Source organism: Cyrtonyx montezumae, unplaced genomic scaffold, assembly GCF_038088225.1.
Source record: "Cyrtonyx montezumae isolate F1298 unplaced genomic scaffold, pur_monq_1.0 scaffold_6, whole genome shotgun sequence".
NCBI lineage: Eukaryota > Metazoa > Chordata > Aves > Galliformes > Odontophoridae > Cyrtonyx > Cyrtonyx montezumae.
Window position 1 is genome coordinate 11,130,710 of NW_027072067.1, and position 23,542 is coordinate 11,154,251.

At 65.8% G+C, this 23,542-nt stretch overlaps 2 protein-coding genes across 3 annotated transcripts; both read left to right on the top strand.

The window, feature by feature from the left end:
• Window positions 1–69: 69 nt before the first annotated feature.
• LOC136056965 (laminin subunit beta-2-like) lies at window positions 70–14,172 on the top strand. Of its 2 annotated transcripts, XM_065749379.1 has the most exons (36): window positions 70–481; window positions 1,241–1,330; window positions 2,891–2,940; window positions 3,422–3,597; window positions 3,683–3,806; window positions 3,881–3,954; window positions 4,048–4,236; window positions 4,307–4,370; window positions 4,448–4,650; window positions 4,719–4,839; window positions 4,957–5,145; window positions 5,225–5,404; window positions 6,154–6,266; window positions 6,383–6,462; window positions 6,684–6,840; window positions 6,979–7,131; window positions 7,203–7,361; window positions 7,440–7,561; window positions 8,129–8,249; window positions 8,575–8,767; window positions 8,946–9,089; window positions 9,222–9,453; window positions 9,676–9,839; window positions 9,918–10,142; window positions 10,232–10,446; window positions 10,522–10,618; window positions 11,096–11,471; window positions 11,541–11,725; window positions 12,015–12,244; window positions 12,335–12,538; window positions 12,663–12,807; window positions 12,885–13,096; window positions 13,170–13,307; window positions 13,448–13,624; window positions 13,696–13,852; window positions 13,927–14,172. In XM_065749379.1, exons 2-36 carry the CDS (start codon window positions 1,326–1,328, stop codon window positions 14,058–14,060), a joined length of 5,508 nt encoding a protein of 1,835 aa, XP_065605451.1. In that variant the 5' UTR covers window positions 70–481; window positions 1,241–1,325; the 3' UTR covers window positions 14,061–14,172. The 2 variants fall into 2 exon arrangements, with proteins under 2 accessions (XP_065605451.1, XP_065605452.1); XM_065749380.1 differs by lacking the exons at window positions 70–481; window positions 1,241–1,330 and adding an exon at window positions 1,670–1,703.
• An 87-nt stretch (window positions 14,173–14,259) lies between these two features.
• On the top strand, window positions 14,260–23,281 carry LOC136056966 (laminin subunit beta-2-like). The gene is made up of 32 exons (XM_065749382.1): window positions 14,260–14,499; window positions 14,662–14,837; window positions 14,925–15,060; window positions 15,180–15,253; window positions 15,353–15,541; window positions 15,615–15,678; window positions 16,122–16,324; window positions 16,405–16,525; window positions 16,643–16,831; window positions 16,928–17,107; window positions 17,172–17,284; window positions 17,361–17,440; window positions 17,518–17,653; window positions 17,824–17,979; window positions 18,068–18,195; window positions 18,273–18,390; window positions 18,473–18,665; window positions 18,733–18,876; window positions 18,966–19,197; window positions 19,278–19,441; window positions 19,516–19,740; window positions 20,164–20,378; window positions 20,459–20,555; window positions 20,622–20,994; window positions 21,062–21,246; window positions 21,323–21,564; window positions 21,629–21,832; window positions 21,903–22,047; window positions 22,131–22,338; window positions 22,411–22,552; window positions 22,639–22,975; window positions 23,060–23,281. Exons 1-32 carry the CDS (start codon window positions 14,439–14,441, stop codon window positions 23,194–23,196), a joined length of 5,367 nt encoding a protein of 1,788 aa, XP_065605454.1. The 5' UTR covers window positions 14,260–14,438; the 3' UTR covers window positions 23,197–23,281.
• Window positions 23,282–23,542: the final 261 nt, after the last annotated feature.

Below are 23,542 nucleotides of genomic sequence, written 5' to 3' on the forward strand. Positions count from 1 at the left end.
TGGGGCAGCTGTGCTCTGCCTGGCACTGTGCCACCGCTGCTCTGCTCCGCTTAGGCACACCCGTGCACCCCAGCAAGCTGTGGGGCCACCCAGATGCTGTGAAGGAACGCCTGGCTCGGGATGGGGGATGCTCCAGACAAGTAGCACTGGTGCCATACTGGTACAAACTGGCACAGATCTGCATTCCAGGTTGGTTCCCGGGTCGGCGCTGCGCTGTGGGCGCTCTGCCAGGTCCCGCTTGCCTGCTCCCCCTCCCGCTTCCCTCGGGATCCCTTTCTGCTGGCTAATTCAACAGCAATGCCATTGTTTGCCGCCGTGTGATCCGGCTCCGTTTGTCCCGCGGGGCCATCGGTGCGCTGACCCGGCACTAACGGTGGTGGGACCACGGCCCCAGCCGAGCTCCGGCCCCTCCCGCCGCACCGCGGACAGCTGGGAACTGCCCCTGGGAGCTGCCCCGACAGCGGAGAGCTGCAGCGCCCGGGTGAGTCAGCCCCTGCAGGCAGGGAAGAGGTTAAGCAGTTCTGCTCGCTGAGGATGCTCAGGGAAGCGTCAGCCACCTGCTGGGTGCACTGAAGTCGGTCCAGCGGGGCTGGCCAGGCGTGGGAGGCTGCGCTGCACAGCAGCTCTGTGCTGCAGGAGTGGAGCTGAGCTCACTGTCCCCACCTGTGACATCCGTCAGGCACAGGCTGTTCTGAGTGGGAAGTCAGCAGCCTTTAGGGGGGAGGTGGCCTAGGAGCACTGCTGGCTGCTCAGGTCCTCAGAAGGATCTGAGGGTCCCTCCCTCTCCCTTTTCCAAGGCCACGGATCCTATTACATCCACCTTTATCGGCCCGCTGGCGATCTCCCCAAAGCAAATAAGGTGTGCTTGGCGAGATCCGTCAGTGCAGACTTGCTGGCCCGTGCTAATGGCTCTTTATCAGCTCATCTCCTCCCAGCTCTCCCGTTACCTCACCAGAGCCAAGGTCGGTGCCCGGTCACTGCCGTGGGAGCCTTGCTGAGCACAGCCCTGCCCTTCCTCCGGGCTTCCCCTGCGCAGTGCTTGGCCATGGGGCTGCACACCCATGCTGCCCTGAGTCCTGGCATCCCTCCCCCAGCCAAGGTGTAGGGGATGAGCTGCACTAGGACACGCTGCGTGCTGCTGGGCCCTGGGGGCTGCGTTGCCTTCCTGCCTCCCTGCTCAGCAGCGTGCAGCCAGAGCACGGCCTTGGTGTAAGCACGCGGGTCCTCTTCCTTCCTTCAGCCTTGGCTAATGAGAGACACCGCGTGACACTGAGGACTTTGTTGGGCTCGAGCAGTCTCAGGGATCCCGGGCAGCGCCGGCGGGCATGGGGTGAGTGGGGCTGGCTCAGGGCACGGCTGTGCCCGCGGAGCAGGGCTTGTCGCGCGGGGAGGTGTGGGGAAGCGTGCCGCCCCAGGGCCTGTGTTCTGCTCCTGGAGACGCACCCTGTGTAGGCATGGAGGCGAGTCCCTGCCATGGCGTGTGCCGGCAGTGCCACACGCCTGGCAGCCGGCCTGCACCTCACCTTGTACACCTCGGCGCAGGCAGGGCCCTCCCTCCCTGGCACAGCGCACGGAGGAGGAGACAGGCACCGGCCGCCCTCCTCCAGGAACAAGCAGCCGAGCCCGGCGGGGCCGTGCTGGCTCTGCTCGCAGCCCTCAGAGGGCACGGCCGCCTGCCCGGCCCGCCGGCCCCACGGGCACAGGTAAGAGCGGGGCCCCGGGCTGCGGTGTGGCCTTGCGGCTGGGCGCGGGCAGCCAGTGCGGCACTGCACGTGAGGAGTGGGGCCGTGGGGTCCTCGTGGAGAGGGGCTGCGTCCTCCCACGCCCACCGGGTGCTCCCCAGGGTGGGTGTGGGTCGGACTTTGCCCAGCGAGCCCCGTGTCTGCGGGAAGGGCTGTATGCCTGCCGACACCCGGCACAGCCCGGGCGGTGCCGCACGGCATCACCAGGCGGGGAGGTTATGGGGCCTCGGCCTGGCCCCATGGAGGCCGAGCCAGCAGCTTCTCCAGGCGCCTTTGTTGGCACTGGGGCGTGCCCAGGCTGCCGACGCCTGGCTGGGCCGCACGGCCAGGCCTGGCCCCACAGCCCCACGGGCGGGCGGCGAGGGCCTCCAGGCAGAAGGAATCGGCAGTGACATTCCCGTAGCCTGGAGACCGCCGTCCCATTCAGTGGGCAGCGCATTTGAATAAGAATCGTGTGTGTCTGTGTGTGTGCGGGGGGGCAGCGCAGCCGCCCACTTTCCCATCGCCTCCCATCGCCCCGGCTCACTTCTGCACGCCCGGATCGGGGCAGCGGGCCCTCACCCCGCGCATTGCTGCACCACACAGGTACTGCTGGGCTGGGGGTTGGGGCTGGGGGACTGCTCAGAGCTGCCTCTCCCACCCATTGGCACTGCACTGAGTGGGACCGGTGCCGGGCAGAGCGCGGGCATCCAGCTGGGCTGGGCCCGTGGCGTCCCCCAGCCCTGAGTGGCTGCAAGAGGGAACAGGAAGGCTGTGTTGGGGTGGTGCGGGGTCAGGCTTTGATCCAGTGGTGCTTGCAAGGTTGGAAACAGGCGGTGACGGCAGAGAAGGAAGCGCAACAGGCAACTCTAGCCTAAATTTAACAGCAGGACCCCGGCCAGCTGCAGGATGACCTTGCCTGGTCTCCTCCAGCCCTGCTGGCTCTTGTCCACGGGTGTCCCTGGTCCAGTGCTGGGTCCCAATGGGGACTCTGTTGCCAGAGCTGGACATGGAGGCAGGGATGGGTGCGGCTGGGGCTGCAGGATGAGGTGTGGGGATGCAGCCATGGGGTCAGGAACATGGCTGTGAGATAGGTGCTGAGTGCATGGGGCTGTGAGAGGCCCTGGCAGTGCTGCCCCATGCTGCAGCCCCATCTCTGTGCCCTGCAGGCAGGGCCCGTGGCTGCCCATGGATGTTCTGGCGCTCACTCTCCTCCTGGGTAAGTGCTGCTCCCACAGAGCCTGGGGCTGCGGTGGCCCCACATCACTGCCCTGTGCTGGGGCTGTGGGTCATAAGGCCATGCTGATGAGGTGAGGGCCTGGGCACTGCAAATCCCAGTGAGGAATCCAGGCTACACTGAGCCCTGCAGGATTAACAAGCACCTGACCTGGCTCCCATCTCCCCTTGGCACCGCTCCATGAGCTGGATGCCCACAGCACGCACACTCCCCGCCCCATCCCTTCCTGTCAGCAGCCCCCAGCCCTGCACCCCACTTGCTTGTGCTGCCCTCCCAGCCCTCTCCCTGCCCCCCGGTCACGAGGCCACAGCGGCGCTGCCAGCACCTTTCCGGGTCACGAAGCTTTGTGCTGCTGCATCAGTGGGTCAGGATGCAGGGACGGGGCAGGATGGGGGTGGGGTAGCACAGGGCTATGGGCTGTGGGGTCATGGTGCAGCCCCCCAAGCCCCCACGCTCTGTGCAGTGGGGGCGCCGGCAGCGGGGGGCTGGGAGGAGCCGGATCCATCCCAGGGCTGTGCCCGCGGCAGCTGCTACCCGGCCACCGGCAACCTGCTGGTGGGGAGAGCCCGGCAGCTCAGCGCCTCGTCCACCTGCGGGCTGCAGGAGCCCCAGGAGTACTGCATCGTCAGCCACCTCCAGGTGAGCCTGCAGCACCGTGCAGTGCAGCACGGCGTGGTGCTGTGTGCCAGTGAAGCCCCTAGGGCGACTGATGCTCCCCGCGCAGGACTCTGAGAAGTGCTTCACCTGCGACTCACGAAACCCAGCCCTGCGTGAGAGCCACCGCATTGAGAACGTCATCTACCTGCACGGCCCCCACAGCGAGAGGAGCTGGTGGCAGTCGGAGAATGGTGAGAGCATGGCCCGCCACGGGCACGTCCCCACGTGGGCTGCATGTTTTAACCACAACCATCCACCCCTGCAGGCGTGGAGCACGTCAGCATCCAGCTAGACCTGGAGGGCGAGTTCCACTTCACGCACCTCATCATGAAGTTCAAGGTGGGCGCACGGGGCACAGTGGGATGGCATGGACCCCATGACCCACCAGTCCCCATGCCACCGTGTGCCCCCATGCCACCGTGTGCCCCGCAGACCTTCCGCCCTGCAGCCATGCTGGTGGAGCGCTCGTCTGACTTTGGCCACAGCTGGAAGACGTACCGCTACTTCGCCTACAACTGCTCCAAGCTCTTCCCCGGCATCCCCGTGCACCCCGCAGGGCACATCGGTGAGGTGCTGTGTGAGCAGCGCTACTCTGAGATCGAGCCCTCCAGCCACGGCGAGGTGCGTGCGGCTGGGAAGTGTGGGGAGGTCGGGGTGGGGAATGTGCTGACGTGCTACATCCCACCTCCAGGTCATCTTCAAGGTGCTGGACCCCTCCATTCCAGTGGTGGACCCGTACAGCCCTGACATCCAGGGTGAGTGTCTATGGGGGTGTGTCGTGGTGCTCTGGGGCAGAGTGGTGAGTGCTGACGGTGCCACCTGTGCTACCCAGAGCTGCTGCGCGTCACCAACCTGCGGGTGAACCTCACCAAGCTGCACACGCTGGGGGACAACCTGCTGGACTCACGGCGGGAAGTGCTGCACAAATACTACTATGCTGTGGACGAGCTGGTGCTGCGTGGGAGCTGCTTCTGCCACGGCCACGCCGCTGAGTGTGCCCCTGCACCCGGTGCTCCACCGTCCGTCCCCGGCATGGTGAGATGCGGCACGGCACGGCGTGGCACACGGTGACAGGCTGAGCTGAGCCAGGTGCTCTCCCACAGATCCACGGGCGCTGTGTGTGCAAGCACCACACGCAGGGGCTGAACTGTGAGCGCTGCGAGGACTTCTACCACGAGCTGCCCTGGCGCCCGGCTGAGGGCTCCAGCACCAACGCCTGCCGCCGTGAGTGTCACGCACCCGCACCAGCACGGTGTGGGACTGTGGGGTCCTGCACCACCAGCATTTGGGGTCCTGCGTGCAGTGGGTTGGGGTCGGGTACCAGGGGTGCCGTCCTCACAGGGTGTGACTGCAACGAGCACTCGCGGCGCTGCCACTTCGACATGGCCGTGTTCCTGGCCACCGGGAACTCCAGTGGGGCCGTGTGCGACGGCTGCCAGCACAACACCATGGGCCGCCGCTGCCACCTCTGCAAGCCCTTCTACTACCGGCATCCACGCTCTGATATCCGTGCCCCCACCGCCTGTGTCCGTGAGTGCCTCCGGTCCCACTGTCCCCATCCCCGTGTCCCCTGCTGCCATCTGCCCCAGCTGCCATGGTGTCCCCGCAGCGTGTGACTGTGACCCCGCGGGATCGCTGGATGGCGGCGCCTGCGATGCGCACACGGACGTGGCACTGGGCATGATCGCGGGGCAGTGCCGCTGCAAGGAGCACGTGGCCGGGCCGCGCTGCGACCACTGCCGGCACGGAGCCTACGGCCTCAGCCAGGGAGATCCTCAGGGCTGCCAGCGTGAGCTGGGGCTGGGGCGGGCACGGGCTGTGGGCATGGGTGGGGATGGGAATGGAGGAACATGGGTGAAGGAATGGGGGTGAAAGGATGGGGATGAAGGGATGGGATCGGGGATGGAGAATGGGGAAAGAGGGGTGGGGATGGAGTGATGGGAACGAAGCTGGTGAGCTGGGGAGGGAGATAGAGAGGAGCTGAATGAGTGAGTGATGATGCAGTGGGGATAAAGGAATGGAAATGACAGGGATGGGAATGGAGATGGAGGGCTAGGGATGAGACTGGAGGAATGGGAATGGGAATGGAAGACTAGGGATGGAGGAATGGGGATGGAAGGTCTGAGCTGGAGGGTTGAGGCTGGAGATGGAAGTGTGGAGATGGATGGGTTAGGGATGAAGCCGTGGGGATGGAGGAGTGGGGATTGAAGAAGAATGGAGATGAAGAGATGAGGTGGAGAGATAAGGAACAAGGGATTCAAAGATGGGGATGGAAGGATTGGGCTGGAGGGTTGGGGATGGGGGTGGAAGGGCTGAGCTGGATGAGTGGACAGTGAAGCAATGGGAAGGGATGATGGGGATGCAAGTAGGATGGGCATGGACAGTTGGAAATGGAAAGAGGGAGGGACGGTAAGGGAAGGGGGTTTGAGTGAGGTGGGGCTGTGGGGCTGCTGGCTGAACATCACCGGGTGCACTGGCGGTCTGTGGTGGGCTGTGGTGCCATGCAGCCCACTGTGTGTGTGTGACTGTGCTGGGCAGCGTGCCGGTGTGACCCACGGGGCACGGTGGCGGGCAGCTCCCCATGCGACCCCATCAGCGGGGACTGCTACTGCAAGCGCTTTGTGGCCGGGCGCTCCTGCAGCCAGTGCGTGGTAAGTGCCCCAGCCCCACACCGTGCTCCATTGCCTGGGCTCTCCCCAGCCCCATGGCATCCCCCAGGGCTGGGCTGTCCCAACACCTACTCCCCATCTCTCCCATCTCACTGCAGCCTGAGTTCTGGGGCCTGAGTTATGATGTAGGGGGCTGCCGGCCCTGCTCCTGTGACTTCGGGGGAGCCTACAGCAACCGGTGAGGGCCCACAGTACTGCCCAGCAGGGCACAGGGACACGGGGATGGGGACAGGGCAGGATGGAGTGGTTGCATTGCTGGAGAGATGGGGTCAGGGCTCCACAGTGGAGACAGGCTGGTGTGGAAGGAGGGATCTCTGTGCCTGGAGATGGAGGGATGGGGACAGGGAGGGATGGGTGAGGCACAGTTGGACAGAAAGATCAACAAGGGCCCTCCCCCAGGTGCTCCATGGAGGACGGGGCCTGTCCCTGCCGCCCCCACCTCATGGGCCGGCAGTGTGACCAGGTGCAGCCCGGCTTCTTCTGCGCACCCCTTGACCACTACACCTACGAGGCTGAGCAAGCCACGGGCCACGGGCCCAGCCACCCCCAGCTCCCAGTGAGTGTCCCCAACCTGGGCTGCCCCATGCCTTGTGTATGGCCATCCCCATACTCCATGCATGGCTGTCTCCATGCATGACCGTCCCCATGCTCTGCGCATGGCTGTCCCTGTTCATGGCTGTCCCCATCCCTGCAGGGCTCTGTGCGGGCAGAGGTGCCCCTGGACTGCCCCCAGCACCGCAGTGGGGACCCAGTGGGGCGGAAGGCACGTGCTCGGCCCCAGCGCAGCCCTCCCCGCACCCCACAGCCCCACGCAGCCCCGCGCCACAGCCTCCAGCGGCCCCCCAAGGTGAGCGCTGGGGTGAGGAGGGGCACGGCTGGGCCAGGGGCTGGGGCTGATCCGTGTGGTGCCATGCCCAGCCCGACGTGGAGCCGGTGCTGAGGGACGGGGACGGGCGCATGGTGACGTGGACTGGACCGGGGTTTGCCCGTGTGCGGGATGGGGCCGGGCTGACGTTCCGCGTGGACAACGTGCCCTACCCCATGGAGTACGAGCTGCTGCTGCGCTATGAGCCCGAGGTGAGAGTGCCTGTGGGATGGCCCTGGTGTGCACTGTGTGGCACCACCGGTGCTGATGGGCCCCGCATCCCATTGCAGTCAGCCGAGGACTGGGAGGCTGTGGTGAGCGTCAGCTCCCGGGCGCTGCCCACCAGCCCCCGCTGCGGGAACCTGCTGCCCTCCGAGCAGATGTACCACGAGGGACTGCCCCACAGCCAGAGGTGGGACGGGGTGGGAAGGGGGGTTGGATAAGGATGGAGGTGGAGATGGGGAAAGGATGGCATGGGATAAGATAGGGAATGGGGTAGGGATGAAATAGGGATGGGGTGGGATGGGGAGGGGTTGGAGTTATGGATGGGGATAGGATTGGGTTAAAGACAGATAGGAATGAGCATAGAGACGGAGGGCTTGAGGACGGCCATGAGTTTGGGAAGGGAGATGGGGATGAGAGTTGGGGTAGAGATGAGAATGGGAATGCAGACAGACAGATGTGCGTGAGGAGAGAACGTGATGGGATGAGATAAAGAGATGGAATGAAGATGGAACTGGGAATGGGGTGGGATGGGATGGGATGGGGATGAGTATGGAGATGGGATCAGGACGGGGAAAAAGACAACACTGCCACACTTCCAGAATTGAAGGATGCGGTTAGGATGCGGTAGGAATGGGAAGAGGGGTAGTCCTGCCACACAAGTCATGGAATCAAGATGAGGAAGGTGGCCAGGTCCTGCTACATTCTCCTGGCCATCTCTCCATCTCTCTGTGCCCTGATGCCTTCCTTTGTGCAGGTATGTGCTGCTGTCCCGGCCCTTCTGCTTTGAGCCCAGTACCCCATATGAGATAACTGTGCGGCTGCAGAGGGCCGGCGTCACCCAACGCCACCCCAGTGCCTTCATCCTCATCGACTCGGTAACGGGAGTCCCAACACACCCCACACCTGGTGGGAAGATGGGCAGGGGTGGGCAAACCACATGTGGGTGGTGGACAGAGGTGGGATGGGAGGGAGAGGGAGGTGTTGAAGGTGATTGAGATGCCTGTAGGGCTGGGGATGGGGATACTGATGGAGACAGCAATGGGCTTGGGGTTGCATCTGGGTCTGGGGCAGGGAATGAAAATGGAAATGTTGATGGGATGGAGTTACGCATGGGAGTGGGAACGTCAGTGGGGCTGGGGGTGTCAGTGGGGTTGGGACTGATCGTGGGGACAGCCCCACCACCTCCCCGCTGCCCCACAGCTGGTGCTGCTGCCACGTGTGCCAGAGCTGCCAGGCTTCCATGGCGCAGCGGCGGAGGCGGTGCAGCGGCTCGAGGAGCTGGAGCACTACCGATGCCTGGAGGCTTTCCATATGGCCCCACCACATGCCCTGGCCGAAGCCTGCACCCGCCTGGTCTGCAGCATCTCAGCCGTGCTGCACGACGGAGCTCTGCGTGAGTCGGGGGCTGCAGGGATGTGGGGCCGTGAGTGGGTGGGTGGGTGAGTGGGCTGTGATAGAGCGATGCTCAGTGCAGCAAGGCCAGATAGTGCCTGGTGCAGGGGAGGGCAGGGGATGATGGGGGCTTGTGGCATAACATCCCCATCCCCAGCCATGCTCCTGCTGCCCCACAGCCTGCCAGTGCGACCCACAGGGCTCCCGCAGCAGCGTGTGCCAGGTGCTGTCGGGGCAGTGTGAGTGCAAACCCCATGTCCTCGGCCGCCGCTGTGACCGCTGCGCACCCGGCAGCTACGGCTTCGGACCCCTGGGGTGCAGCCGTGAGTAGCAGGGTCTGCTGGCATGTCAGGCATGCTGGGGTGGGATCCCTCTGTCTGTCTGTCTGTCCATCCCACTGGGATGGTTGTTCTTCGGTTTGAGGTCACCCTGATATGAGCCGTGCTGTCCCACAGCCTGCGCCTGCTCCCCGGAGGGCTCCGTGTCCCAGCTGTGTGATGCAGGCAGTGGGCAGTGCCGGTGCCTGCCCGGTGCTGTGGGCCGGCAGTGTGACCGCTGCCAGCCGGGCCACTGGGGCTTCCCCTCCTGCCGGCCCTGCCAGTGCAACGGGCACGCCGAGGAGTGCGACCCGCGGACGGGAAGCTGCCTGCACTGCCGTGACCACACCACCGGCCGGCACTGCGAGAGGTGAGCAGGGGTGGGCGAGACAGCCTGGCACGGCATGGCATCGTGTGGTGCTTACAGCACCGGTGGGGTCAGGTGAGATGGGATGGGATAAGGCAAGATGGAATGAGATGGAATAGAATGAGATGGTGGGGCTGGATGGAACAGGTTTGAGCTAATGGGAAGGGATGGGAGTTGATGAAATAGATGGGCTGGACTCATGAGGCCTCACTCCCGCCCTTGCAGGTGCCAGGACGGTTACTACGGAGACCCGGTGCTGGGCTCAGGGCAGCAGTGCCGCCCCTGTCCCTGCCCTGGCTACCCCGGCACACGGCACTACCACGGGAGCGCCTGCCACGCCGACGAGGAGACCCACCACATCGTATGCCTCTGTGCACCCGGGTACACCGGTGAGGGGCACACAGACACACCGCAGGACCCCAACAAGGGGACTGAGGTTCCATCACGCACATCCCATATTCCCACAGGGCCTCGCTGCGACCGCTGCTCCCCGGGCTACTTTGGGACGCCGGAGATGGAGGGAGGAACGTGCCGGCCCTGCCAGTGCAACAATAACATTGACACCAGTGATCCGGGGGCCTGTGACCCACGGTCGGGGCACTGCCGGCGCTGCCTGTACCACACCGGCGGGCCCCGCTGTGCGCACTGCCAGCCTGGCTATTTCGGCAATGCCCTGCTGCGCAGCTGCCGCCGTGAGTGGGGCAGGGGCTGTGGGCATGTGGCGTTTTGGGGTGGCAGGGGGCTGAGCCCCGTGCCCCACGTGGCTGCCCACTGCCTGCAGGCTGCAGCTGTGACCCACGGGGAACTCTGTCTGCCCACTGCACCGCCGGCACCTGCAGCTGTGACCGCGCCACGGGAGCCTGCGCCTGCAGAGCCAATGTGGTGGGCAGGAGCTGCGACCGCTGTGCACCCAACTTCTGGAACCTGGGTGGGATGGGGGGATGTGAGCCTTGTGGATGCCATCCCGTGCACGCCGTGTATCCCGCCTGTGATGAGGTGAGCATCCCATCATGGGTCCTGCATCCTCCAGGAGTGAGAATGGATGGGCTGAGCACCCTACTCTCCCTGCAGGTCACAGGGCAGTGCCGCTGCCACCTTGGCTTTGGTGGCCGTGTCTGTTCCCAATGCCAGGAGCATCACTGGGGAGACCCTGAGCTGCAGTGCCGAGGTGGGAGCATGGCCCAGGGACTGGGAGTGGGGTGTATGGGGACGTGGGGACCATGGGGAAGGAGGGGTCCTGGGGATACAGGGTGCCTTGAGTGAGATTTTGGGTACATGGGAATTCCTGGGAACATGGGAACCTTGGGGGAGGAGGAGTCCTGGGGACACAGGGTTTGGAGACACAGGGGGTCATGGGGACACAGGGTGAAATTTTGGGTACATAGGGGTTCCTGGGAACATAGAGAGGATCCTGTGGATGTGAAGGACCTTGGGGACATAATGAGCTCATGGGGATGTGGTGGAATCCTGGGGATAGGAATGAACCTGGAGCCATAGTGGCTGCTGAGGACATGGTGGGATGCTGGGGACAAGGTGAGTCTCTGGGGACCCTGGGTACGTGATAGCACCCTGAAAGCATGGGTGATGACCCAGGGGACAAAGTGCCACTCTGAGGGCACCAGGCTGACAGTGCACATCTCCACAGCCTGTGAGTGTGAGCCGCTGGGTGCTGAGAGCCCACAGTGCGACCAAGCCAGCGGGCAGTGCCAGTGCCGGCCGGGCTTTGGGGGGCTGCGCTGCGACCGCTGCCAAAGGGGCTACCAGGCTGCCTTCCCTCGCTGCTCACCATGCCACCCCTGCTTCGGGCACTGGGATGCGGTGCTGGACAGCCTGCAGGACGGGCTGCAGCTCCTCAGGGCACGGGTACGGGCACTGCTCGAGGGAGGGTCTGCAGCACCGCTCAGCCCCCGTCTGCGGGCACTGGAGGAGGCCCTGGGGCATGCAGAGCGGCTGCTGGGCGAGGGGGGCAGCCCCAGTAGCCCCCTCCTGCAGGAGCTGGCCGGGCAGCTGGATGGTACCAGGCAAGTGCACGTGATGGGCTGGGAGGGTTTTAGGCGCCCAGAGGGGTTTGAGAGCTCTTTGCCCCATAGGACAGAGCTGGACAACTTCTGGAAGAGGCTTCAAGAGCTGGAGCAACATGTGGATCAGCTGGAGCAGGCTGATGGACTGCACCGTGGCCGGCTGGCCAGGCTGAGCCATGAGTTGGGTGGGCTCAACCAAACCACCTCCCATCTGCAATCTGTCCTCGGCACTGTGACAGCAGCGGGATTCCAGGGTAAGGGCATCCAGCAAGGCTACGTGGGGGCATGGCAGATAAGAGAGCTGTGCCCTGAAGCTGGGTGTGTGGTGGACTCTGGGCGCATGGGGGATCCTAGGAATAGAGGGACCTTGGGGAGGTGGTGGGACTCTGAATATAGAGAGATGGTGGAGCACAGGGGGTTCTGGATACTTAGGAGATCCAGGGACACAGGGAGCTCATGGGGACACGGTGAGACACTAGGGACGTGGCTGATCCTGGAGCCATAGCGAGATGCTGGGGACACGGTGGGACACTGTACTTGCAGAGTCCTACCAGAGCATCGTGGCAGCAGCGCGGGACTCGCGGCACTCAGAGGTGGTGGCCAACGGCACGGCAGGAGAGCTGGGCACAGCGCGGGCCGCGCAGCGGGCAACTGAGCGGGCACTGCGGCAGCGGGGCGACGCCTTCCGCCGGAGCATGGCTGCGCAGCGGAAATCCTTGCGGGAGGCACAGAAACGGCTGTCAGGGCTCAGCGTGGCCGGGATCAATGAGAAGGTGAGAGCGGGATGGGGTAAAAAGGGCGCAGGGGGATACCCCACATCGCAGGTGGCACATAGTCAAACTCCACCTTTTGCGTCCCTGCAGATCTGTGGGGTTCCTGGAGACCGGAGCTGTGCAGAGTCACTGTGTGGAGGAGCTCTGTGCCGGGACAGCATGGGGACGCGGCACTGTGGGGGTGTGGGGTGCACAGGGGCCCTGCCTGTGTCAGCTCAGGCCCTGAGCAGCGCCCGCAATGCCTCGCAGCAGCTGGAAGTGGCCCTGGGACAGCTGAGTGCCATCACACAGAAGGTAGGGACGTCATCCCCGTGTGCTCAGTTCCCACACGCGGCCCTTTGTAACTATTCCTCACTCAATGACGACCCCTGACACATCCCAACTGGAAACCCCTTGGTGCCCCTTGGTTACACCCCAGATGCAAGAGGTGCAGGATCTGGCGCGGGGTGCCCGCAGCCGTGCAGAGGAGGCGTTGGAACGCTCGCAGGCCGCCCGCAGAAGCACGGAGAAGGCAACAGCACAGTTACGGGACTTCATCCGCCGCATCAAAGCCTTCCTGGCAGGTAGGGCCGGCAGCGTGTGGGCACAGTGAGGGGCCCCGTGCCCACCCTGAGCCCACCCCGTTCCGATGTCCCTGCAGAGGAGGGAGCAGATCCAGGCAGCATCGAGCTGGTGGCGCGGCAGGTGCTGAACATCTCCCTGCCCAGCAGCCCCGCACACGTCCAGGAGTTGCTGCAAGAGATGCAGGAGAGCATCAGCCAGCTGGATGGGGTGGATGCAGTGCTCAACAGCACAGCACAGGGGCTGGCGGCTGCACAGGGGCTGCTGGCACAGGGACAGGATGCCAGGCGAGTGGCGATGTGCTGGATAGGGAGGGTGGCAGGGCCCTGAGCAGGGCTGGAGGTGTCTGTATCCCCACAGGGAGCGAGCAGAAGGTGTGAGAGATGAGCTGGAGGGGACTCAGCTTGCACTGCAGGTGGCACGGGCACAGGCAGTGGCGGCAGGGAGCGCCCTGCAGAGCGCCAAGGATGGCATCCGGGCTGCTGAGGGCAAAGCCAGGGAGGTGAGAGGTGCTACTGGGGATGGCACACCTCATGGGCACACAAGGGGAGCAAAGCCGATGCCATGGGCACAGAGCGAGCATGCCGTGGGTACCCGGTGGGCATGCGGTGCCCACCCACCACCTATGTCCCACGCACGCAGGCGGAGCGCAAGCTGCAGGCACTGCAGGGGAAGGAGTCACGGCTGCAGCGGCGGCTGCGGGAGCTGGCACAGCGTGTCACCGCCCTGCAGCAGCGCGGACAGGACGCCCAGCGCCTGGCACAGAATGCCAAGGACAGGGCGCAGCGTGCCACCGCCGCCTCGAGGACGCTCAGCCAGGTGAGCCCCGGCCCTGCAGCAGCGGGGGAGGGGGTGCGGGGAGCTCAGCCTCACCGTGCCGTGTGCCCCAGGACCTGGTGCAGGTGACACAGCGCTACGTGGTGCTCAAGGGCCGGGTGAGCGGGATGGCAGGGGTGGCCGGGGGGGCCCTGCAACGCGTGACGCGGCTGACGGCTGAGGCCAGGGACCTGCTGGATAAAGCCAACAGCAGCAAGAGGAGGCTGGAAGGTAAGGGGCGGCAGGGGACGGGGGCTGCCCACTCGGTGCCCGCAGCCCACCCTGTGCCCTGTGCCGTCCCGCAGAGCTGGAGCAGCACTTCGGGGCCAACGAGCAGGCGATGGCGGCCAAGGCGACGCGGCTGCAGGCGCTGGAGCGGCAGGTGTCGGGGCTGCTGCAGGAGATCCGCGAGCGGGCCAACGCGTACGCCACCTGCTAGGGAGCCCAACCCTCTCAGGACGCGGCTCCACGCGGGACACAGCCACGCGCGGCATGGAAAAAAACCGCGGGGTGTCTGTAGCGCGGCTGCACCTGCAAATAAAGCTCTGAGCAGCGGCTGCCCGTGTCCGACCTCTCACTGTCACGCGTGGCCGAGCCCCGCGCGTCCCCCCGCGGTACCCCCGGCCTCCGGCGGGGCGGTGCTGGCCCTTCCCGGCCCGGCGTGGGCCGCCATGCGAAGGGACCGCCCCGCGAGTTCCGCGCAGCCCCGAGCGCCGCCACAACTTCGCTGAGGGTCGGCGAGAGGGAACCCGCACCCCCACGCGCGGCCACCCACGCGCGACCGGACCCCACGCGGCGGCACCTGCGCCCTGCCACGATGCGCGGCCCCGCAGCCTTCCTCCCCCCACTCCTTCTCCTCCTCGTCCCACTGCCGTCCGGTGAGTGCACGGCCCCCACTCGCGGGACACCCTCGGGTGGGTGTCTGGGCCCCGCGGGTCATTTCCAGGCGGATCGCAGGAGGGACCCCTGCTTCGGGGCTGTGCGGGACAGGAACGGAGCTCCGCGTGGGGTCCAGCCTCATCCACCCACTGCCCACACAGGGCCGGGAGGGGCCGCGTGGGCCGCTTCTTCTCCCGACACCCCCCAGGGCTGCGCCCGCGGCAGCTGCTACCCGGCCACCGGGGACCTGCTGGTGGGGAGAGCCCCGCGGCTCAGCGCCTCGTCCACCTGCGGGCTGCGGCGGCCCCAGCCCTACTGCATCGTCAGCCACCTCCAGGTGAGGCGTGGGATGCGGGATGGGGGACGGGGGAGCGTGGAACGGGGATGTGGTGGGGTGGGGTGACCGTCGAGTCCCTGCCCACAGGACGAGAAGAAGTGCTTCGTCTGTGACTCGCGGAGACCCTACGATGCCCGCAGCAATACCCACAGCCACCGCATCGAGAACGTGCTGACCACCTTTGCCCCCCGCCCCAAGAAGGCGTGGTGGCAGGCAGAGAACGGTGAGCAATAGAGCGTCCCTGGGGGGCTGCTGTTCCCGTCCTCCCACACTAAGGAAGCCGTGACTCAGCCCTGCGCTGCTGTGGCCAAGGCTGGAGTCACACGGGTGTCCCCCCACCAGGCGTGGAGCACGTCAGCATCCAGCTGGACCTGGAGGCTGAGTTCCACTTCACACACCTCATCATGACCTTCAAGGTGGGCGCAGCGGGATGGCACGGACCCCATAACCCTGGCTGCCATCCCACTGTGTGCCCCCATCCCACCGTGTGCCCCATCCCACCGTGTGCCCCGCAGACCTTCCGCCCCGCAGCCATGCTGGTGGAGCGCTCGGCCGACTTTGGCCGCAGCTGGAAGGTGTACCGCTACTTCGCCTACGACTGTGCTGCGTCCTTCCCCCATGTCCCCCGTGGACCCCTGCGCCGCATTGATGATGTGATCTGCGAGTCGCGCTACTCTGACATCGAGCCCTCCACCGAGGGGGAGGTGAGGCCCTGACAGCACCGAGGGGCATTTGGGGGACCCCGCTGCCCCCTCACCACCCTTCTCAATCCCTCAGGTGATCTACCGTGTGCTGGACCCCGCCATCCCCATCCGCGATCCCTACAGCCCCGCTATCCAGGGTGAGTCGCCCGCCCGTCTGCCGCCCTGCAGCTCTATTTTGGGTGCCGCTATTTTGGCTGCTGTCTTCCTCATCCTGCACCCCACGGAGGGGCTGGATCCAGGAGTTGCGGGACCCCTGCAGCTGGGTGTAAATACCAAGCAATGGAAGGCAGGGCCATGCCAGTGCCCGGTGCAGCGCCTGCAGCCCACCAGGATGGAGCTGATGGTGGGCAGATGAATGGTGCAGGACGCAGCGGGTTAATGGCTCAGGCTAAATTTAGGCTGGGAGCAGGAGGGGAGGAATCTGCGGGGCCCGGCTGCTGGGAAGCTGCTGTCCCTGGGGAGCCCTGCTGGCCCCATGCACCGTGCAGCACTGCTGTCACGGGGCAGTCTGTGCCCAGCCGTGGTACAGCCCAGCACGGTGCCCTGCAGCTGGGCACAGGACTGCCAACTTCCTGTGCAGAGCTGCTGCGCGTCACCAACCTGCGGGTGAACCTCACCAAGCTGCACACGCTGGGGGACAACCTGCTGGACTCACGGCGGGAGATCCGCGAGAAGTATTACTACGCACTGTACGAGATGGTGCTGCGCGGGAACTGCTTCTGCTACGGGCACGCCTCGGAGTGCGCGCCGCTCAGCGCGGCCACCGCCACTGCGGATGGCATGGTAGGTGACCCCTGTGCCGCACCGCAGCGGGATGCCTGCAGTGCCCCGTCCCGCAGCCCCTCACCGTGACGTCCTGGCAGGTGCACGGGCGCTGTGTGTGCAAGCACCACACGCAGGGGCTGAACTGTGAGCGCTGCGAGGACTTCTACCACGAGCTGCCCTGGCGCCCGGCTGAGGGCTCCAGCACCAACGCCTGCCGCCGTGAGTGTCACGCACCCGCACCAGCACGGTGTGGGACTGTGGGGTCCTGCACCACCAGTATTTGGGGTCCTGCGTGCAGCGGGTTGGGGTCGGGTACCAGGGGTGCCGTCCTCGCAGGGTGTGACTGCAACGAGCACTCGCGGCGCTGCCACTTCGACATGGCCGTGTTCCTGGCCACTGGGAACTCCAGCGGGGCCGTGTGCGACGGCTGCCAGCACAACACCATGGGCCGCCGCTGCCACCTCTGCAAGCCCTTCTACTACAAGGACCCCAGCAAGGACCTGCGGGACCCCACGGTGTGCCGAGGTCGGTGCTGGGGTGTGGGGTGGCACAGGGCTGCATCCAGCCCTGTTCTTGTGGGGCTGGCACGAGGGCTCTGGCACTGACCCTATCTGTCCCCAGCGTGTGACTGTGACCCCGATGGCACCGTGGATGGGGGGCTGTGTGACAGCGCTGATGACCCGGAGCGAGGGCTGATCGCAGGGCAGTGCCGCTGCAAGGAGCATGTGCAGGGCCCTCGCTGTGACCGCTGCAAAGCTGGCTTCTTCGGGCTCAGTGCTGCCCACCCACAGGGCTGCCAGCGTACGTACCGGGGCGTGGGGTCACCCAGAGGTGTTAGGCACCACCGGACACTGTCTGTGTACAGGGTGTTGGTGTGACCCCCGCGGCACGGTGGCTGGTGGCAGCCAGTGTGACCCCATCAGTGGTGACTGCCTCTGCAAGCGGCTGGTGACGGGGCGCAGCTGTGACCAGTGCCTGGTGAGTGGGGCCCTGCATGGTGCTCAGGGCCGTGGCACTGCAGCTGGCCGCTCCCTGACCCCGTTGCTCTCCACAGCCCGAGCACTGGGCTCTCAGCCACGATCTCCCTGGCTGCCGGCCCTGCGAGTGCGACGTGGGAGGTGCCCGTGACAACCGGTGAGTTTTGTCACAGCTCAGGGTGGAAGGGGCAATCCTTTAGCTGTGGTTGGCTGATGATGTGGTTGGGGTGCCAGGTGTGCCACGGAGACCGGGCAGTGCCAGTGCCGCAGCCACATAGTGGGACGGCAGTGCGAGCAGGTGGAGCCCGGCTTCTACCGCATCAACCTGGACCATTACACCTACGAGGCCGAGGATGCCCGGCTGCACAAGGTGAGGGGCAGAGCTGACCCTCGTGGGGACACAGGCTGAGCAGAGCACTGTGAGGGATGTTTGCAGGGTCTCCAAGCCAGGTGCCACCGACTGGGGGCAGTGGGGTTGAGATGTGCATGCTGACTGAGGCCCATTTTGGGGTTCTGTCTGACCTCTACCCCTTTCCTCAGGGCTCAGTGGTGGAGCGTGAGCCTCATGCAGGTCACCCAGCCTCCTGGACAGGGACAGGCTTTGCCCGCATGCAAGAGGGCGGATGGGTGGAGTTCCGTGTGAGCGACTTGCCCTTCTCCATGGAGTACGATGTCATCATCCGCTACGAGCCACAGGTGAGCCCCACTGATGGGGCTGTTAACCTCCAGATGAGGGCATGCACGGCATTTGATGCAGTGATTCCTGTCTGTTCTTTGCATGCAGCACCCAGAGCCCTGGAACGAGGTGAGGGTGCGGGTGCTGCGCCCCAGCCCCGTGTCTGCCAGCAGCCCGTGTGGGAACACCATCCCTGCTGATGACCAGCTCTCCACCAGCCTCGTGTCTGGTGCCAGGTGAGTGCCCCAGCAGGGCTGTGCTGAGCAGGGCTGGCAGGAGGCACCCACTTCCCCTTGCTCTGCCTTGTCACCAGGTATGTGGTGCTGCCCCATCCCATCTGCCTGGAGCGGGGCGTCTCCTACACCATCCGCCTGGAGCTGGGCTGTGCCACGGGGCAGCAGGACCCCACTGGCAGTGTGCTGATCGATTCGGTGAGGGGTCTGGGATGGGGCAACATGCTTCAGGGGGCACAAAGGATGTGGCATTAGGGTGACATCCTGCTGGCCCCCACAGCTAGTGCTCCTGCCCCGTTACTCCTCCCTGGAAATGTTCATCGCGGGTGACCCCGCTGCCATGGAACGTCGGGAGACCTTTGAGCGGTACCGCTGTGCACAGCATTTCCATACTGTGGGGTCAACACCAGTGGCAGAGCCCTGCTCCCGGCTCCTGCACAGCCTCTCAGCCATCCTGCATGACGGGGCGCTGCGTGAGTATGGCCCTACACACCCCACACGCCATGCTGGTGACCGGTGCTCACTGTGTCCTGCCCGCAGCCTGCCTCTGCGACCCGCAGGGCTCACTCAGCGCCGAGTGCCGGCCCCAGGGCGGGCAGTGCCGCTGCAAGCCCAACGTCGTGGGACGGCGCTGCCACCGCTGCTCCCCGGGCACCTTCGGCTTCGGGCCCGGCGGGTGCCGACGTGAGTGCCCATCCCGAGCAATGGATGCAGGGAGAGGTGCTCCCTGCCTGCCAGGGACTGTAGCCCATAGATGCTTTGGTGCTTTACAGCCTGCCAGTGCAGTGGTGAAGGATCTCTGAGTGCCGTCTGCGACACCGTCACAGGGCAGTGCCCCTGCCGCGAGGGTGCCCATGGCTCACGCTGTGACCGCTGCCAGCCGGGCCACTGGGGCTTCCCCTCCTGCCAGCCCTGCCAGTGCAACGGGCACGCCGAGGAGTGCGACCCACAGACGGGAAGCTGCCTGCGCTGCCGCGACCACACAGACGGCGAGAGGTGCCAGCGGTAAGCAGGGTGCTCACTCACCTGGGGCAGGGCAGGGTGCCACAGCCACCGTCAGCCCTAACCCCACTGCCCACGCCCAGCTGTGCGGCCGGGCACTTCGGGAACCCAGCGCTGGGCTCCGGCCAGCACTGCCGGCCCTGCCCCTGCCCTGATGGACCCAGCAGCCCCCGGCACTTCGCTGCCTCCTGCTACCAGGATGGGCGCTCCCGGCAGGTTGTCTGCCGCTGCAGCCCTGGCTACACAGGTGGGTGCCTGCCGTGGCTTGCTGGGTGTCCCCAGCACTGTCCCCAGGCACTGCCCAGTGCTCTGTGCCAGCAGGTCCCCGCTGTGACGAGTGTGCACCTGGGTACTACGGGGACCCTCTGCAACCCGGTGGGCGCTGCCTGCCCTGCCAGTGCCACGATAACATTGACATGACGGATGCAGAGGCGTGCGACCGGCGCACGGGACAGTGCCTGCGCTGCCTCTACAACACAGCTGGGCCACACTGTGCTGAGTGCCAGCCCGGGTACTATGGGGATGCCACACGGCACAGCTGCAGGCGTGAGTATACACAGATGTGCTAGATGTGCCTCCTGCCCCAGCACTTCAGGGCCCATGTGCATGCCACTGTGGGGTCCTGTCCTGCTGTGGCTACCTCCTTTGCCCAGCTGCTGCCCTGTCCTGTCCCACCTACATCCTCATCTTGTGCCATCCTCTATCACTCATCCCCACCCTCATAGCTTCTCTGATTCTGTCCTTGTCCTGTCCTTACCCCATCTCCATCTTGTCTCCATCCTATCCCTGTCCAGCCTGCATCTGCATTTTGACCCATACCATCCCTCCCTGTGCCCTTATCCCTCCTAACCCTAACCCTTACTCCATCCCCATCCTATTTCTGATCTCCTCCCCATCCTATCCCTATCTGCATTCTAATCACATCTTCTCCCAAGCCCCCACCCCCGCTCAGCCTCCCACTGCTTGCAGGTTGCTCCTGCAACATGCTGGGCACCGACCCCAGCACCTGTGGGCCACAGCAGTGCCAGTGTGACAGGCACAGTGGGCAGTGCCATTGCCTGCCCCATGTGGAGGGACAGAGCTGTGACCGCTGCAGCCCCAACTTCTGGAACCTGGGCAGTGGGCAGGGCTGCGAGCCCTGCGCCTGCCACCCCCAGCATTCCTTGTCACCTGCATGCAACCAGGTGAGATGCCCCAGGGTTGGGGAGGCTGAGGGGATGGTGTGGGAACGGGATGCCAGCTTTGGCTGCGCTGTGTCTTTCAGTTCACAGGGCAGTGCTCGTGCCAGCCGGGCTTCGGGGGCCGGACCTGTGCCGACTGCCAGGAGCAGCACTGGGGTGACCCACGGCTGCAGTGCCGAGGTGAGAGCCAGGTGGGCAAGGGGCTGTGCCATGTCCTGTGGCACCCTAACCCTTTTCTCTCTGCAGCCTGTGACTGTGACCCCCGTGGCATCGCCAGCACCCAGTGCCATCGTGGCAGTGGGCACTGTGACTGCCGGCCCGGTGTCTCAGGTGTCCGCTGTGACCAGTGTGCCCGGGGCTTTTCTGGCACCTTCCCGGCCTGCCAGCCCTGCCACCCCTGCTTTGGGGACTGGGACCGCGTGGTGCAGGACCTGGCCTCCCGCACCCGGGCTCTGGCGCAGCAGGCCAGCCTCCTGCAGCACACCGGGGCTGCCGGTGCCTTTGAGGGCACCTTCCGACGGCTGGAGGAGAGCCTGGCCACTGTGCGTGATGCTGTGGCCGCCCGCAACGCCACCACCGCCACCGCCGCATTCCTGATGCATGCCACAGAGGGGCTGCGGTGAGCACAGGGCATGGGGCACAGCTCTGCGAGGCTGTGGCAGGGTTGTCACCTCCTTGCCTTGCAGGCAGCAGATTGGGGAGGCCACCGAGAGGCTGACACGGCTGGAGAGCGAGCTGACAGCGGCACAGGATGCCAATTACAACACCAGCCACGTGCTGGGCACTGTGGACCGCGGTGCCCGTGCCCTCAACCACACCCTGCGTGAGCTGGGGCAGCGGCTGCATGCCCTCAAGACCTCCAATTTCTTTGGTAGGCAGCACTGCAGTTCCCACAGCGGTGTTCCATAGTGGCAGGCAGTAGTCTCATGCCATCCCACTGCCTCCAGGTGCCTTCGACAGCATCCGTCAGTCCCACTGGGAGTCGCAGGATGCTGAGCGCCGGGCAGATGCCTCCACCCGTGGGGTACCCAGCCCCATCAGTGCTTCATCTGCCACGCGGCACCACACCGAGCAGCTCCTGGCCAGCAGGAGGGATGCCTTCAACCGGCAGAATGCAGCCAGCCGCCGGGCACTGACAGAGCTGGCGGCCAGGGCACGGGAGCTGAGCCTGCACCCGCTCAACAAGAAGGTGGGATGTGGGATGGGAGTGGGGCTTGGCGCCTGGGGATAGCTCAGCCCCGCCGGTCTTGCAGGTGTGCGGCGCTGCTGGGGATGTGCCCTGCGCTGAGAGCCCTTGTGGAGGAGCTGGCTGCCGGGATGAGGACGGGACACGGCGCTGCGGGGGCCTGAGCTGTGGTGGGGCCGTCTCCACGGCCGACAGCGCGCTGGACCGGGCACAGCACGCACAGGAGGAGCTGAGGCGGGCGGCTGGCGAGGTGGCCCAGCTCTCCCATAGGGTGCGTGATGTGAGTGGGAGTGGGCAGCGTGGCCTTGTGTGCTGGCACTGAGGGTCTCTGCCCCTCCCAGGTGGCTGAGGCCAAGGGGAAGGCGGACGAGGCTCGGCTGCAGGCACAGGCAGCCCTGGACAAGGCTAACCAGACCAGGGCTCGCGTGGAGCACTCCAACAAGGAGCTGCGGGAGCTCATCAGCCACGTCAAGGCCTTCCTGAGCCGTGAGTGCAGTGTGCGGGGGCCACCCACACCGCCCCTTCTGCCCTGAGGCACAGGGGGTGATGCTGATGGCTTCCACCTGCAGAGGAGGGGGCTGACCCCGAAAGCATTGAGCTAGTGGCCAGCCGCGTGCTGGAGCTATCTCTGCCCGCCTCACCGGCCCAGATCCACCGCCTGGCAGAGGAGATCAAGGCGCGGGTGCGCAGCCTGGCCAGCGTGGATGCCATCCTGGAGCAAACGGCCGGTGATGTGCGCCAGGCTGGGCAGCTGCTGCAGGATGCCCAGCGGGCCAAGTGAGTCTGGGGACGTGGGGACACGGCATTGCTGGAGCCTGAGGCACTGAGGCCATGCTGCCTTGGCTGCAGGGCACGGGCGGAGGGCGTGCGGGGTACAGCTGAAGCAGTGCAGCAGGCGTTGGAGGATGCGCGGCAAGCGCAGGGCACGGCCGGGCAGGCACTACACAGCGCTGCTGCTGACATCCAGCACAGCGAGCGCGCCATTGGCACGGTAAGGGCACCCTCCACTGCCACTGCTCCTGGCAGCCCTGTTGCCTGTCCACACCACGGAGACACCCAACCACAGCCTGTCTGCAGATGCGGGCACAGGCGCTGGGTGCTGAGCAGCAGCTGAACGCCGCCATGGAGCGGCTTGGTCTCCTGGAGAGACAGACGGACGCCCTGAAGGTGAAGCGTGCCAACAACAGCCTGGCAGCCACACGTGCCCACGACGCTGCTGGCATCGCGCGGGACCGTGCCAGCGAAGCCAAGCAGGTGCTGGAGGGGCCGCTGAGGGACCGGTACCGGGCCGCCCAGGAGTTGGTGCAGCACCGGGCACAGGGTGCGCAGCAGGCAGGCGGCCGGGCCCAGCAGCTGCGCGAGGAGGCTGCCGGGCTGCTGCAAGATGCCCAGGGCAAGCTGCAAAAGCTGCGAGGTGAGGCCAGGAAGGGTGCTGCGGTTGGGGGGGACGTGGTGAGGGGCTGTGCTCACCCATTGCCCCCGTCCTCCTCCCCTGCAGCGCTGGAGGAGGCGTATGAACGGAACGAGCGGGTGCTGGACGCCAAGGCGGCCCAGCTGGATGGGCTGGAGGCCAGGATGAGGGAGGTGCTGGCCACCATCAACCAGCAAGTCCAGATCTACAACACGTGCCAGTGATGGACGCCCTGCTGCCTGCGGCCCCTCCTGCTCACCCAGCCTCCACCACCCATGGAGAGCCCTTGCGATGGGCACCCCGCGCGTGAATAAAAGCTACACAGCAAGGCTCTCGTCTCCATGTTGTGGCTGCCAACCCCGCGCCGTTGGTCCGGCGCTGGCTCTAGGGCCAGGGAGCAGAGAGTTGGGGCCGGTGAGTGGGGCTCGGCTGCTGCGCTGCAGATGCAGGACCCGACGGGGATCACAGGCGGCAGTCCCGCGGGAGAGGTGGCACGGCGGAGGCCGGGGGCTGGCTGACAGGATGCGGTGAGGTCTCACGGCAGGCGCAGCCCGTTGCCATGGAGACGCC

What these genes read in the sequence shown, in the direction of transcription:
- LOC136056965 (XM_065749379.1), top strand. An exon ending in AGATCCTCAGGGCTGCCAGC is followed by an intron (nt 5,405 to 6,153) that starts GTGAGCTGGGGC and finishes TGTGCTGGGCAG; the next exon opens with CGTGCCGGTGTGACCCACGG. An exon ending in CATCAAAGCCTTCCTGGCAG is followed by an intron (nt 12,808 to 12,884) that starts GTAGGGCCGGCA and finishes ATGTCCCTGCAG; the next exon opens with AGGAGGGAGCAGATCCAGGC.
- LOC136056966 (XM_065749382.1), top strand. Translation starts at nt 14,439, where the DNA reads ATGCGCGGCCCCGCAGCCTTCCTCCCCCCACTCCTTCTCCTCCTCGTC. An exon ending in GTGGTGGCAGGCAGAGAACG is followed by an intron (nt 15,061 to 15,179) that starts GTGAGCAATAGA and finishes TCCCCCCACCAG; the next exon opens with GCGTGGAGCACGTCAGCATC. An exon ending in CCACCCACAGGGCTGCCAGC is followed by an intron (nt 17,108 to 17,171) that starts GTACGTACCGGG and finishes GTCTGTGTACAG; the next exon opens with GGTGTTGGTGTGACCCCCGC.